The sequence below is a fragment of the Malus sylvestris genome, chromosome 2, assembly GCF_916048215.2.
Source record: "Malus sylvestris chromosome 2, drMalSylv7.2, whole genome shotgun sequence".
Taxonomy (NCBI): Eukaryota; Viridiplantae; Streptophyta; class Magnoliopsida; order Rosales; family Rosaceae; genus Malus; species Malus sylvestris.
The window spans coordinates 1,339,929-1,355,084 of NC_062261.1; the positions used below are offsets into that span (position 1 = coordinate 1,339,929).

At 37.2% G+C, this 15,156-nt stretch overlaps 2 protein-coding genes across 7 annotated transcripts; one reads left to right on the forward strand and one right to left on the reverse strand.

The window, feature by feature from the left end:
- The first annotated feature begins 7,319 nt into the window (after nucleotides 1–7,319).
- On the forward strand, nucleotides 7,320–10,941 carry LOC126585660 (uncharacterized). 5 transcript variants are annotated; one of them, XM_050250133.1, is made up of 6 exons: nucleotides 7,320–7,496; nucleotides 7,600–7,665; nucleotides 8,359–9,571; nucleotides 9,694–9,764; nucleotides 9,925–10,503; nucleotides 10,604–10,941. In XM_050250133.1, the coding sequence occupies exons 3-6, from the start codon at nucleotides 9,532–9,534 to the stop codon at nucleotides 10,907–10,909; spliced, it is 996 nt and encodes a 331-aa protein (XP_050106090.1). In that variant the 5' UTR covers nucleotides 7,320–7,496; nucleotides 7,600–7,665; nucleotides 8,359–9,531; the 3' UTR covers nucleotides 10,910–10,941. The 5 variants fall into 5 exon arrangements, with proteins under 5 accessions (XP_050106090.1, XP_050106101.1, XP_050106083.1 ...); XM_050250144.1 differs by lacking the exons at nucleotides 7,320–7,496; nucleotides 7,600–7,665 and adding an exon at nucleotides 7,700–8,228 and having other exon boundaries at nucleotides 8,359–8,422; nucleotides 9,172–9,571; XM_050250126.1 differs by lacking the exons at nucleotides 7,320–7,496; nucleotides 7,600–7,665 and having other exon boundaries at nucleotides 7,701–8,422; nucleotides 9,172–9,252; nucleotides 9,414–9,571.
- Nucleotides 10,942–11,120: 179 nt separating this feature from the next.
- Nucleotides 11,121–12,821, reverse strand: LOC126585687 (protein CHLORORESPIRATORY REDUCTION 6, chloroplastic-like). Of its 2 annotated transcripts, none has more exons than XM_050250168.1 (3): nucleotides 12,557–12,821; nucleotides 11,979–12,113; nucleotides 11,121–11,558 (listed from the first exon to the last, which is right to left on the reverse strand). In XM_050250168.1, exons 1-3 carry the CDS (start codon nucleotides 12,768–12,770, stop codon nucleotides 11,389–11,391), a joined length of 519 nt encoding a protein of 172 aa, XP_050106125.1. In that variant the 5' UTR covers nucleotides 12,771–12,821; the 3' UTR covers nucleotides 11,121–11,388. The 2 variants fall into 2 exon arrangements, with proteins under 2 accessions (XP_050106125.1, XP_050106132.1); XM_050250175.1 differs by lacking the exon at nucleotides 11,121–11,558 and adding an exon at nucleotides 11,612–11,871.
- Between the last annotated feature and the right edge of the window lie 2,335 nt (nucleotides 12,822–15,156).

Genomic DNA, 15,156 nt, shown 5'->3' on the forward strand with positions numbered 1-15,156 from the left:
ACGTGGCAAACAATTTGGCCATGTGAGCACCGCCGCATCACGAGGCATGTCTGTCCTTTAACCGTCAAAGAAACATCCCGGGACCCGGGACGACGTTTGTCGAAGCTGCCAAGCGCGCGGAATGTGACGACTTTCGCAAACATCTCTTTTCAGGGCGGTTTGCCGATCATGCACTGTGCTTATTATTATTATTATTTTTTTAACAAAAAATTTAGGAAGAGATTAGTTACTCTCACCAGTAATGCTAGAGTATACCCACAACATCAAGCCTAAATCATAGCCTTCATTCTCTTACCTCCAATGTTCTTAAAATTCTATTTCAAGCACCACATGCCCTAGTTAGTGGTTATTCAACATAGTATCATTGTTTTTTTTTTCTTCCTAAATGTATGTTTTGAGTTTGATTCCCGTTTCTTATTTCTTTGTTGGTTTACTAAGTGAATGGTGGGGATTCACGCCTACACGTAAATTTCTCTTTTTCCTCTCAGCTCTTCATGCATATGTTAAGCTTAATTGCCTAACTATGTTATTTAAACAGGAACAATATCCCTCACAACTATTTCAATGATGTTTTTAATCACTCAATCTAATTTATTTGAGCGACGACCTTTACCTAACAGAATGTGGTTGGATAAAATCATAGGTGATAAAAAGTTATTTTGCCCAAAAAAGTTTATTCGTCTGGGAGGAATTTTTATTTTATTTTATTTTTTAATTTTTTTTAGCGACGAAGCCACTTTGGAGACCTTCTTTTGGAACGATATTCATACGACCATACTATTGTTTAAGCTCAAGACTGAATAAACTACACACCATTCGCTCACCATGGGAATATGCTAAGTTCCGTGTATGTTGTTTATCATAAAAAAATGCTGGAATTGTGGGCTGCTGTCAAATGACCTAATCATCTGATCATTAGTGAAACATAATTAACTATTAACAATTCCTCTAAAGTGCAAGTCATTGGCTTGATGATGCAATTAACTAATTATTTTCCTCAGACATTGAGAGTTTCAATTATGCTTTGTACGTACGTGCTGTCTATAGTTATATACTGAATATTATTTCACCCCTAACGAAGAATGAAATAATTATTTGTTTTCTCCCTCAGGAATTATTACTTAATTTGAAATCTTTTATCAAAGCAGAACGACTAACTTTTTGTTCTTGAAATACTGTCACGTAATATTACAATTTCATTCAAATTATAACGTATGTATTTATTTTTTATTAATATATGTTAAAAATGAGACATATTAAACATGTTACTTACCCATATTATAACACGTAAAAAAGTACATCGCATGATAAATGTATAAAGTGCACATAAAATCTTATCAAAAGGAAAGGCAGGAAGATTTATACACTATAAGAAAAGTGCGTCTCCTACACATAAAATGATTGTTAATTAAAGTCATCGATGCAAATAATTAATATAGTTAGTGCATGCAGAAGGGCAGAACCCAAAACTCCGAGCAAAAGCAGTAAAGGACCACAGAAAACATCAATTAGACATCGATCTCATAATCATCCTCTAGAGCCGCATGTACAACGAATAATTTAAGATATTTAGTTAATTAAATTATTATGGGATTAATAATATATTGCTGGAGAAATCCAAGTTACTTAAAAAGTTGGATTGAGAAATACATATTGATCAGCCGACACTCGACAGAGAGAGACATCACATGTTTTTGGGATTGAATTAATGTTTGAATTGGACCACTGTCCAGTGATTTCAACGCCTGCATTTTGTTCTAGATACGTGTTTTTAGGGTCGTATGTCTGGATACATTTACAACCAGATAATCCAATTCGAATTTGAATATATGGGATCAAGCTTCCATATTTGAAAGTTCTTAACAACTGTATATAGACTTTGAACATAAAAACATCGAATTATGTATTAAGTTGTCGTTTATTCTGATTGACAATATATATACTTGCAAAAATTAATGAGCTGAGAAAAATGCTAACCAAGATATTTCTTCCACTAGCTTAAAATTTGATAGTTATCTGATCCCCATCATAATCCGCTAGAGAGACTTAACGGAAATCGTTGTCGTTAATTTAGTGGTGGAGGTGGGTAAGGTGATAGATAAAATAGCTAACCCTAGGTACTTCCTCAACTAGCTTATATATAGCTCATCACAATCCGTCAAAGAGACTGATGAAAGCCAATGAAGTTAACTTAGTTATGGTGAGGGTGTGTATGATGATAGATAAGAGTATGCTAGATCCATAATTCGAGTGTAACCAAAAAATTAAAAGTCTGTAAAAATGTCGAGAAATTTGTGTTGAGAGTTGGGCGATTTATTTGAACAATGTGGAGACATGCATATTTAATATTGGACCCAATGGATAGGTTTATGATATGACATGGATGTTTTGCACAGACCGTCGTGATTCATGAAAATTAATTTGGTTGGGATCGACGTGACATCTCATGCATGCATAAATGCCAGGTTAGGTATCCATAATAAATAAATCACGATATACATTAGCATCCATGAATTTTTATTTCGATTTTTGAAAGTTTGTGTGAGACGTGCTAGCTAGGCAGACCTTCTCTACCTCTTAAGATAAACTGATTCATGTGCAAGTGCGATAGAACCTTTCAATCTCTTCGGGCTGAACATTTAACTTGTCAAATTAACGTATACAGTGGGAATTGGAAAATGGGAAAGTGGGAACCCTTCTCCTTCACAATGATAGAAACAAAAATAGGGTCATGCAGGGATTTGAAATGTTTGTGAACTTGTCGTCTCCACCAAATTGTGAAACATGATCAATACCTAAATCATCATGTATTATGGATACAGAAACATGTTGGGTTTTCGTTCCCATTTTTGTTTGTTTGTAGGCCTTCCATACCCATATATATATATATGTGTGTGTGTGTGTGTGTGTGTGTGTGTGTGTGTGTGTGTGTGTGTGTGTGTGTGTGTGTGTGTGTGTGTGTGTGTGTACTAGTGTGTACCTAACATGTGTTTTCCATCCTGTTACATTGGCACATGGGTGCCATCCCTCGTATATAAGCTCCACAATTTATTGTAGAAGCACTAATTAATTAGAGAAATTAAAGATAGATAGCATATTGGTTTAGTTAAGTTAACTAGATCAGTACATTATTTTTAAATAAAAATAATGCACCCAAAAATAGCGTGAATGCTACAATCATTTTTTTTGTCAAAGAGAGGAATATTATTAAATACGAATAGAAAGGTTTACATCAATAGCCGGAGTATCAAACAACCACTCTGGTTCAAAGCAATCCCACAAGTGAGAACCTCCCATACGTGTGACATAATTCGCCATCAAGTGCGCAGCCCCATTAGAGGTCCGAGGAGTAAAGATAAATTCCACATAACTCAATTGTTGTTTGATGTGATCAATGTCCCATAGCACACCTTCAAGACTAGCATCCAACAGTAAAAGGCCATTTAACATCTCCACAAGAACCTTCGAGTCGGTCTCGATTTAAACCATCCCATAACCTCTTTCTGTACAAGCCACCAAAGCCCCCCTCACCCTTTCCACTTCCGCCATCAGACTAGACTCACACAAGACATTCCCCACACCACCGGCCCCTTGAAAAATTTATGCAAAGTCTCTAGCCACCCACCCAAATCCACCCCTTCCCGTGTGATTACACCAAGCTCCATCACAATTAACCTTAATTGTTTGAAATGGAGGCTTCACCCATCTCTCATGTACCGTCCCCCCCTCCCTGCCGCTGCTGACCACCTACAAGTGTGTGCTCCCCCCCCCCCCCCCCCCCCGGGGTCTCCCTCAAGTTCACTCCATTGACGATGCATAAGCTCCAAAGCTACCCGAGGCTCCACTACCGACTTCTCAAATACCACACTATTTCTACATTTCCAAATACGCCACAAACCACACACCACCCATCGCAAAAGCTTATCCGCCTCCACCTCAACACTATATTTTCGACATAACCATTTCCAACATCCCAAGAAATCCCCACCCTCCACTGAAACCACATCCAACTGTAATGGTGAACCAAACCAAAAAATTCTAGCAAAAGAGCATTTGAAGAAGAGATGTACTTGTGTCTCCTCTCCACATTGTGGACAACAAGTCTCCAACCGAACACCCCGGCGTTGTAGGTTAGTACGAATGCTACAATCATTGTTGATGGCATGAATGCTATGTTACAATGATGCTGAATGATCAAGTAGCTCATTTGAACTGAATATTTTCGCCAAAGAAGCTCAAACTGCCTCCTATGCTTCATGAAAGATTGTCAATATCTTAAGATTCCATCTAAGTTCGAATATTCTTTTTCGTAATTTTAATAAACGTAATATATATGAAATATTGCTTGTATATAAAAAAAGGTACAAGAAAATGTTCACTGTTGCAACAAATACTTCTTAACGTTGAAATTAAACTAACCTTGGAGATAGCTGAAAATTATACACAGGTTTCTTCAACCAGTTGGGCAGGCATTGGAGCCACTCCACATCCTTGAGTCTTGACACAGTTGGCATATGACGGTGTAACACCAACATAGTTGATTGATAGACAATACTATAGCTACTTATTGTCTTTTCATGCATGATTGATGATAGAAAAAGAAGACGACGACTAATGTTGAGATAACATCCATTAATTCATTGACATGAATTGATGAAGAAATAAGTGTTGTGTAGGTTCATACGACGCAGCCTCCGCGCATACACGATTGTGATTTGTGAGTGACTCCCTACCTCTGGCCCAAAAAAAAAAAATTCCGTCTTGTTTAATAAGTATGTGTAATGTGTTTATATCTTTCGTTATACAGCCAATCATGTAATGACATAAATAAATACATAATTTCTACTCTTTAGTAGAATTTTCTTTGTCAATCAAAAGAAAGTAAAAATACCATTCTACCCCTACTAACAAAAATAAAGAAAAGTTATGGACAATATAGCAAATCACACAAAAATAATTTCGTTTTTTTTTTCTCTCCAAGTAATCCTCACTTTTCCTCCCACCTCCATCACTCTTTCTACATGAAGCAACTATCCTCACTATTTCTCTAAAAATTACTCATCAATAGGATTGTAAACGGATCAATTAAATCAATTGTGATAGGATCCAATTTAAGAAGAAAAATCATTTGACATGATCTAATAATCTAAAGATCATTGATAATCCTAATAAACATTATTTTAACCATCATGGGGTGACGCAGTGGTTAGGAAAGAATTTAAGGTATGTATCCCACACGACATATTTTGAGTCCATTTCCTGGGGCTCATAAATCTCATGATGGTGGTCAAAAAAGGCTGAAATGTCATTGTAAATCTTCCTGACTTGTAGAAGGATGGATTGCACTGGCAAAGTCACTAGCAGTCGCTATCGGATTTGTTAACGGACGGTTATCCGCATTAATAATGTGATCTTATGTGTTTATAAGAATTTTTATTAATTAACTATCATAAAGTTTTGTTTTTACCAATAATATACGTCAACGCTTATCAAAGAAGTTAAAAAATAACAAATATAATTTGACAATTAATTTCTACGCAAGTATAAAAGTTTTAACGAGATGTTATTGGCACTCTAAAAAGTTTATTGTGCACTTCTGATAATGTTTTTTTTTCTCTTTTTCCAGTTACATGTTCAGCCTTCGTTTCCCCTAGTATTTGGTGGAGAAGCGTCTCCAGACTCACCGTTACAAATCCCGCCCACCATAACCGCTAAGCCACCCCCAAAGTCACAACCTAATTTCCCCCTCTCTCATTTTCATTCACTAATAATTAATCCCTCTGGCTCTCATTTCCTACACTAATCTTTAGTCGTAATCATATAATTAGGTTTTAATTGTTAAACCCCACCCCCATATTTTCATTCTATCTCTATTTTTCCCTAGAACATATTTGTCATCTATCAATTTAGTCCCTTATTCTCTTTTAATCCTAACCCTTAATTTAGAATTTCTATTGTTCTTAAATTGCCATGTGGCAGCTCTCAGATCTCTCTCTTCTTCCCTCTCTTCCTGAAACAATTTTCCAATCTCAGTGCTCTCTCTCTTTCGGTTTCTTCTCTCTCTCTCTCACTCTCTAAACTCCGAGAGATTCTCTCTAGCTTTCACCTCTCTTCCTTCACAAATCAAACCCCAAAATCTATATATTTGGAATCCTTGAGACTTATATTAGAGTTATGTAGAGAATGCCACTTGTCCTTGTATTAGTGGCTGTTGAGTTTTGTATCTAGGGTGTTATGTTTTGTATGAGTATAAATAGCATAATTGCATTGTATTGATTAAGTTAAAACAGTAATAGAAAAATCTGTTGCAAAAGATCGTCTTCTCTCTCTCTCTCTCTGATATTCGTTATCTTTCTTCATACCTAAGTTTTCTACATTTCTTAGCAATGTTATCATGGTATCAAAGCCGATACGGTTAACACCTTCGGTTGTCGATCCTTCTTGCTTCCGCTCTCGTTTTCTCTTTCTTGGATTGTTGTTGTGATTTGTCGATCGTCGTCGGTGTTCAGGTTGTGGATTTCGATTCAGTCGCAGTCGGTGGGTTCTGATTTCTGTCGCTAGTCTTCGAAGTCGGTGCTCTGCAAAACCCTAGAAATTGGGGATTTTTGGTGTTCTTGAGCTGTTGTTCATTGTCGCTAGTTGCTGAGGTGATTTCTTCTCTATGTTACGGTTGAATCCCTGATTATTGTTGAAGATCTCTACTGCAATCCTAATATGTGGAAATTGGTGTTGCGGATTCTTGATTTTTTGTTCATTCTCTCTCTGCTGTGATATTACTACTCCTTGATTCTTGTTCTTGGTTCTTTTCGCCTATCTGTGGTATACTCTCTTGTGATTCACGATTTGTTGATTGTTATTTGTACAAACATGGTTACCACTGCTCAATTGGCTCTTACACAATCTCCGATTTCCTCACTGATTCCCAGTGTTGGTAATATTGTTACGGTTAAACTTGATGATTCCAATTATGTTACTTGGAACTTTCAACTGGAATTGTGATTGGATGGTAATGGAATTCGAGGTTTTCTTGATGGCTCAATTCCTTGTCCTGCACGTTTTGATGACTCGGATTCTGATAATGATACTGTGGAACATGCACAAACTGTTAACTGATGCATATAAAATCTGGAAGATTCATGATAAGGCTTTAATGACACTCATTACTGCTACTTTGTCCACTGCTGCATTGTCTTGTGTGATTATTAATGGCTGTTGAGTTTTGTATCTAGGGTGTTATATTTTGTATGAGTATAAATAGCAGAATTGCATTGTATTGATTAAGTTAAAACAGTAATAGAAAAATCTGTTGCAAAAGATCGTCTTCTCTCTCTCTCTCTGATATTCGTTATCTTTCTTCATACCTAAGTTTTCTACATTTCTTAGCAATGTTATCAACTTAACGAACTCAATGGTACCCTTGCATGCGCCATCAGAGCATCGTGGAGCTTTCTGCCATTGAAGCCGAGATGCTTCAAAGCTCTAAAACTCGAACCCAGGTGAGAAGTGTGTTCCTTCTTCAAATTTCTGGGTTATGTATGTTGGTTTTATGACAAAACTCGAGGGTTTTGACCTCAGTTTTTCTCTGTGCCAACAATCTAGCTCCGACGACGAACTCCGACGAGTTCGAGGTCCATTTCTTCCCAAAACCTGCTGCAGTGCGTCCAGGTGAGTTCTTAGGTATATTTGTGAGGTTTTAGAACCCTTTATTCAAGCCCTAACCCTTGCCATCCTTTGTGCATGCATGTCCGGTTCCGATGACGAACTCCGGCGAGTTCGTGAGTGTGTGTTTGGTATGTTTGGTCCCTGCAAGGTGTGCGTGTGTGTGTGTGCAGGTGTGTGTTGTGAGCTGTTGAGTGTGTGCGTATGTGTTGTGTATGTACGTAAATTGTGTGTGTATGTTTGTGTAGGAAGTTGGGCCGTGTGCGTGTATGTGCTGTGGGTGTGCGTGTGCTGTGTGAGTGTATGTCGTGTGCATGTATGTGTGTGTGTGGGGTACGGTGCATGTTATGTGTGTGTGTGAAGTGCATGCTTATGCATGTTGTGTGTGTGTGTGTGTTTATATATGTATATATATATATATATATATATATATATATATATATATATATATGCAAGTGTGTGTGTGCAGCGCATGCTTATGCATGCTCTGTGTGTGTGTGTGTGTTTATATATGTATATGTATATGCAAGTGTGTGTGTAATGCATGCTTTGCATGTGTGTGTGTGTTGGTGAGTATGGGTTTGGGCTCAAGCCCAAACCACCTCTTGATCCTAACCTATCCAAACCCAAGGCCCATTTTCATTTCCTAGAATTATATTGTTTGGGTAGTTTGATTAAGTTGTACATTTTCGTTCTTAGGTGAAGTTGCTAGTGGAGACTTCCTTAATAATTTTCCGCACAATTCTGCTGCTTCGGAGTATCTGTGAGTGGACCACCTTCAAAAATTGCATGTTTTATTGATAGAATTGCATAATTTAATAGCATGCCTTGCAGATTGATTGATTTGAGGAATACTTTACAGAAGCATGATGATTTAATTATGATTGATTATATATATTTTGAACTATTTTCATTATATTGTATTTTCTATATAACCCTCATTCTGGTAGACTATCTGATCGATGATGATAGGATACTAAGAATGTGTTTCAAATGACTTTCGAACACCTCTTCGTAGTATAGATGATCGATGAATTTATGCTACGAAGTTGTATTTTAGAGATGAATTATGTTTTGTGCGTACCTAGTGAACACTATGCCGACTGAGGCGAGGATCTGGTGTTGGCATTGAGGCCAGGAGAAATAATCCCTAGCAAAAGGCTGAGGGACACGGAGACAGGCATTGGGTCGGGAGGGAGATATCTCTGGCTACGGGCACAGAGACTGAGGTGCAGGCATTGGGCCGGGAGTATTGTTATTCAGTGCACTCACTAGCAACACAACTTGTGTTATGCTTCCTGATATGATTTGTGATATGATTTTCTGAGATTGATTTGCAGAGAGATATATGAATTGTTTTTATGGCATGCTAGAGGTTTTGAGAAACCTATCACTTATTATTTAGTAGTTTTCATTATCTTAACTGTGGGGGTTAGTATGTTTATAATTGTTTTCGTATTATGTATGTATATAAACTTGGTCCACTCACCCTTATTTTGCGCCCCCATTCAGGTCTTAGGGACGAGGACTACGACGCAATATACGAGGCATTCACCTACCAATAGCTGCGTCCGTTTTCCTTGTGTGATATCTGTAATAGTCCTTCCTTTTGAAATCTCAAATTAGAACATGCTCTGTGCACTCTAGCCACTTTCTTAAGCACTGTTTATTTCCTTTAGACCTTCTGAGAATTATATTTATATTTTCTCCTAATCTTTACTCTTGTATTCAATAAATGGCTTTCGTCACCTCAGGTGTTGGCCAGCACATGCCTATCCTAATATTCGGGGAATATCGGGGTCGGGGCGTGTCATTAATTGTAGTAGCTTGATTAATGCTTTGAGTTAATCTCTCCTCTCGTTCTAACGATGCATGCAACTTGTTCCCATGCTAATCCTCCTCGAGAACCAACGTAAGTTGATTAGAAGAACAAAATTAAGTTCGAATTATTTCACATCCACTTGATACTCGATTGTACGCGAAATCAACGCGTAATTTATTATATTCGCGGAATATGTCAATGTTTGAATTCAGAAAAATGTGATTGTAGTAAAAAGACGGGGGAAGATCCTGGTTTACTTGCCAATTTTGGATCTGCAGGGAGGGTGAGTATTAATAAACACTTTTTATCTCTTCTTCTGAGTTTTATTTTTTTAATTCCCGATATGATTTCTTGTGACACAAGCAATAGGCCTCAGTTTCAAAGTTGCACAATTTTCTAACAAGTTCTTCCAATTTTTCACACATTGTTTGCGTCTTCTCCAGACATCTTTGTCCTCGCTGCGAGGATCACATCAAGCTTTAAAACCTGTGAGCTTAATTGTTCGAAGGAGCTCACATGATCCGCTTTCAGCAGCCATCACAAGGAGCATAACAAGTTGCATTGCCAACACTCCAGACCTCAACTCATCTCATACAATATTACTTAACCAAATTGGAAGAACTAATACTAATTTTTCAGGTTCAGACGAGTTCAATTCTGGAACTTGCGCCACATTAATTCTTGGATCTGCTCCTCTTCTTCGCCAATTTTATCTTTTTCAACGTCTTTTTGGGATGCCTAACAATTTTTTTCGATCTTTATGGCCTCCCCACATAAGACACGGAGATTATACATTTCAATTAGGTCAGGCTTCTGCGTCTTCTGATGATAACGGGTTCCAAAATGAGACCCAAATTGATCTGTGGAGGCAACTTCTCACGGAGTCGACTCTATACATGCACAGGCCACCTGATAGCTTGCAGAACGCTGGAGCTACTTACCAACGACCTCTGCACTTCTCGATTGAAATGCGTGATCGTTATGGAGCAATGTGGCTCGATGTGGATAGCATGTCATATGAGGTACACTCTCACATCGGAACTTTCTTTGTTTATTAACTATCTTGATCGACAATGGTTTGATGAGTATCGCTATTGTCATAATCTCTCTTGGCATCTGTAGGAACTATTGGCTTTAGAAGATCATATAGGGTATGTCAGTACAGGATTATCTGAGGAAGCAGCTGTCACGTCTCTCAAACGCAGCAATTACTTTGTGTTTAAAGAAGAAAATGTTCAGAAAGACTTCTGCAGCATCGGTCAGGAGGATTTTGTAGAGGAGGATGAGCTAGGAACATTGGACTGTGGACACGGCTTCCACATTTCTTGCATTAAGCAATGGCTAGGGCATAAAAATGTTTGTCCTATGTGCAAATCTCCTGGTTTAAGTTCTAAGCTACCCTCATTTTCGCACATTCAAAGTCAGTAAACTAATTAATTTTTTATGAAGTTGACCAAGTATTTGGCGATTTCTCAATTTCGCCAGGCTAGTTTAATTTACTTTCATTTTTTTGTCTGGTAAATGTACAGATTATTTATAAAAAAACAATGAGGAATCTCATGTACATGCTCAAAAAATTTCTCTTTCGTGCAGATTGGAACTTTATGTACGAAATGTATCTCTATGCACGATAACAAGATGAACAGAAACAGAATTTTTTAAATTACCATTCTAAGAAGTACAGTAAATCAAACCTGTATAAAAAATTGAAGTTAGAAAAAACAGCTGTAGCAAAATCATCGATCATAGTAGCAGCTTCTTTCTGATATTGGTTTACTGCCACTGCCAAAGGATACGGTGTGCAGCTCCTCCTGACAGTGAACTAGACGCGCATCAACACCTAGCCTCGTTCTTAATCAATCCTGTATGACATTGAGGGAACACTAAGTTGAGACATTAGGCTTGTTTTATGATGTTTTCAGTGGATGCTTGTTGATCATGTCATAAAGTTCGTCTCCAATCCCAAAACCTAGCATCCTAGCCATGTCACTAGTCTTCAATCTAGGTTTTGGAATGTCTGCATGACGAACAGCTTGAGTGCCTCGGCGTTGAAGACAACTCCCATCCTCATGTTCATCTGCAAAGATGAGGGATTTCAAAAGTCAGGCCATTGAATAAGCATCACACTCTCCAACTTTTCCACAATGGCATTGTAACAAATTACAAAGAACTATTAATAGCGCTCCAAAATATTCATCATGCACTGCCCAGAGCGCTAATAAAAGCTCCCTAGATTATGCTACCTGGTGTGAATCAACATGGCACCATAACGAGCTAGCTCTCCAGCGCGCCAATCCAAGAGGACTAGCAGCCAGGGATAAGAGCCATCAAGTCTCAAAAACCAGAGCCTTATGCAGGGAATTCGGATAGTTCTCGAGGATCACGCGAATCTTCTCTCGTGTAGTTGATGGTAGTAAAACTCCATTAGGGTTTGCATAAAAGTCAATCATGAAATTTAACTTTGTTCAGCTAATGCTTAACTCGTTAATTAAATTACCTGATGAAGGAGTGGTAATCCTAGTTGCAGTATGAAATGGAGATAAATCAAGACCTCGAATTATATCATTGTCAATAACTATTTCGAAACGGCCTTCACTTGGTGGCATTGGAGGTTCAACTTTGCTAGATGTGTCTGCCAATAACAAACATTTTAGAGCCAGATTTAATCAAGTTTTCATATCCAATATTGTGTCTTCTATATCTTATTAAAGCACCCAAATTTTGAGTGTGATGGTCGCACCGCCCCTTTGTGCTACTAGTTTACATGTTAAATATGAGTGGACAACAAAGATAGTGTGTTTCCAAGGTGTAGTAACAATACTAATGCGTAAGATGAGATATAAATGGATTCTTGACCATTGGATTAATAGTTTTTTTCATTTTTCTCCCTCATTTGCGCTAAATCGTCATATTAATAAATATATACACGTGTTATAATATGTAGCAGTGCAACAACCACATTGAAAATTTACTCGTTTAAAAGAGTATGTGATTGTTAGCATCAAATAAAAATTACTACAAAGATGAAGGGACAGAAACATTAACCGGAGAAACCAAATTAAGGAAAGGTCATACCTTCTTCTTCATCATATGAAGAGATGTCAAAATTCCTAGATGGGTTGAAGGCAACTGATACTGCCGTCTGTCCCTGCTGCCTGTTTAACTGTGAAATGGCCAAAGAGGCCATGGAATCTGAGATTGGTTTGAGGGGAACCCATGGAATAGGAGAGGCTATTATGGTCGGTCTCGAAGAACAACTGGGAAGCAGAGTTTGGAAGAATGCAGTCATTGCTGCAGACTGCAGTGTGTGAACTGATATGGTCTCAGACAGTTTATACAGTTTCTTGTGGCCTTGTGTTTTGAGCTCATATCCCCTTGTGGGTTTTTTATTCCATGCATCACAGATCTATTTCAAGTTTGCCCACCATCTCATTTCTTGGGTTGGGCCAATTTAAAGTCCATTATGTAGGGTCGTTGGTGTTTTTGAGCCCCATAATGAGAAGATAATTTTTTATGTGTCTAAAACACGAAATGGTATATTATATGTTATTATATAAGTGAAAGAATTTTTTTATTTTTTTTCAAATGTCCCTCCACTTGGATAACGACATATAGTGTATGTGTCCGCGTTCCGAGGCACACTTAAAAATCTCTCCATAATGAGGAGCTAATAATGTGGACCATTCTTTTAGTATAAACCGACTTTCAAAGTTTAAATTTTGGAGTAGGATTCTCTCTTCTTTTTATTTCCCTCCCCTTCCCTTCTTTCCTATTTGAACGGTCACGGTTAAGCCACGTCAACATCTTATATTTTATAACAAGAGAAAGATAAAATAAGAGAATGTGAGAGGAGGGGATGGAAGGGGATGAAAAAAGGAGGGGAGAGAATCATAGTCCTTAAATTTAACCGTTGCACGAGTTGTGAGATGCATACCTGTGATTTGCCTACTGAGCCCGTACATGTTTCTAAGTTTCCCAATTGCGACATAACGTTCTTGTGTCCAAACTTCAGCCTGCCACCACTATTAAAAGTGCCAACCACATGGAATGATGCACATTGCCAATCCATCCACATGAAAATAAGAATTAAGATATTGCTTTTTACTGTCCAAAAAAAAAAAAAAAAAGAGATTGCTTTTTAGTTTGGTTTGGCCAACAGAAACTATAATTCAATTCCGTGTTATGAACATCTTAGTTTTAATATTATCAAATAAATCCTTAGAACTCTATAGCTGGCATGTCACATGTATATTAATTTTGGCATGTCAACGTAAGGTTGACGATTTCAAAGGAAAACGTGTGTCGTGATGATGCAGTGTGTTTCCAACACCTCACACTCCTAAACTTTATATTATTATGCATGCCATTTACACAAAAACCACCCAAAACTATATTATATGCACAAAAATTATTCAAATTATTTCATAATATTCAACTTTTGCTGCTAAGTAATCATCACGCGGTGATCCAGTGATTTGTGATGAATTGCAGGTCGTATTACATACGACGGGTCTTGTTTTTGACTCATGACACTCGTTAATCATACGATTGTGGTCAATGGTAGGTTAAAATACCTCTGTAAATCTTACTGACAGCCGAAAAAGTGGACTGTCGTGATGAAGCCTCTATGAGTCTTCTGGCTGCTGAAAAAGTGAATTGTCATAATGAAGCCTCTGTGAGTGTTCTCAGCTACCGAAAAAGTGGATTGTTGTGGCAAATCCTCCAACTCGTCTCCTTTTTAAGAATTTTTGTTTTGCTACTAAATTTCTCTTAATGATAATAATCATAAGTTAACACACACACACACACACGATTCAGATCAGATAGTGTACTAGTCTAAACGCAAGTTAAATCAATTAGTCATAATACTGAATAAGACGCTTTAAACTCAAGTTTAGTTTTTATCTTTTTCCGGAAATCAAAGTAAGATATGATATCGGTTTGGAATAAAAAAGACAAAGATTTCATCTTAAAGTTGCTAATGTCCAAATTATCTTATTGATAAGATTTTGGCTGTCACCCAATTCGACCACAAAAAGAAATGGTCCCAATTCATCGAAGAAAAAAAAAATAACTATATATATATGTGTGTGTATTCATGACCACACAATTCATACATCTTGAATGTTAATTCAAATTATCTCTAAATTTTAAGGTCGGAAGAAACGGAGCACATAATTTGACTGTTTAAAAAATTGAGATAGAAAAATTGGAGCCCATGATGTTTATGAGGTGCACCAGTAAGATGAGTTATTAGGAGTTGTAAAATTTAAAAGGAGTTATTCAGTTTATTCTGTCATCGGCTTTGAACCGCGAGATCAAAAAAATATTGATTCCTTGAATGTTTGCATAGTTTTTGTTTCATTCTTGTTCTTAATTTTACAAACACATCAAACATTTCTTGTTACCAATACATATCACTCCAATCACGTTATCGAGTTTTCTTCCTCTTTTATTTTTTAATATTTGGTTAATTTAAGGCTCTAATTTTTTTGAACCGTTCAAATATAATTATCATGTGTTTGTGATGGTTCACATTCAAGTTTAATAGCAATTATACCCTCTTCATTTGCTATAAAGAACCATTATAGTCAATAATTTCTAATAATACAATGGACTTTGAATAACTTGACTAACAACTTAGGAGGGTGTATTCAATTAAGAATTTGAGAGAA

What these genes read in the sequence shown, in the direction of transcription:
- LOC126585660 (XM_050250133.1), top strand. Translation starts at nt 9,532, where the DNA reads ATGCAACTTGTTCCCATGCTAATCCTCCTCGAGAACCAAC. An exon ending in AATCCTCCTCGAGAACCAAC is followed by an intron (nt 9,572 to 9,693) that starts GTAAGTTGATTA and finishes GTTTGAATTCAG; the next exon opens with AAAAATGTGATTGTAGTAAA. An exon ending in ATTTTGGATCTGCAGGGAGG is followed by an intron (nt 9,765 to 9,924) that starts GTGAGTATTAAT and finishes CGTCTTCTCCAG; the next exon opens with ACATCTTTGTCCTCGCTGCG.
- LOC126585687 (XM_050250168.1), bottom strand. Translation starts at nt 12,770, where the DNA reads ATGACTGCATTCTTCCAAACTCTGCTTCCCAGTTGTTCTTCGAGACCG. An exon ending in TTCATATGATGAAGAAGAAG is followed by an intron (nt 12,114 to 12,556) that starts GTATGACCTTTC and finishes TGTTATTGGCAG; the next exon opens with ACACATCTAGCAAAGTTGAA. An exon ending in GATTACCACTCCTTCATCAG is followed by an intron (nt 11,559 to 11,978) that starts GTAATTTAATTA and finishes TCATCTTTGCAG; the next exon opens with ATGAACATGAGGATGGGAGT.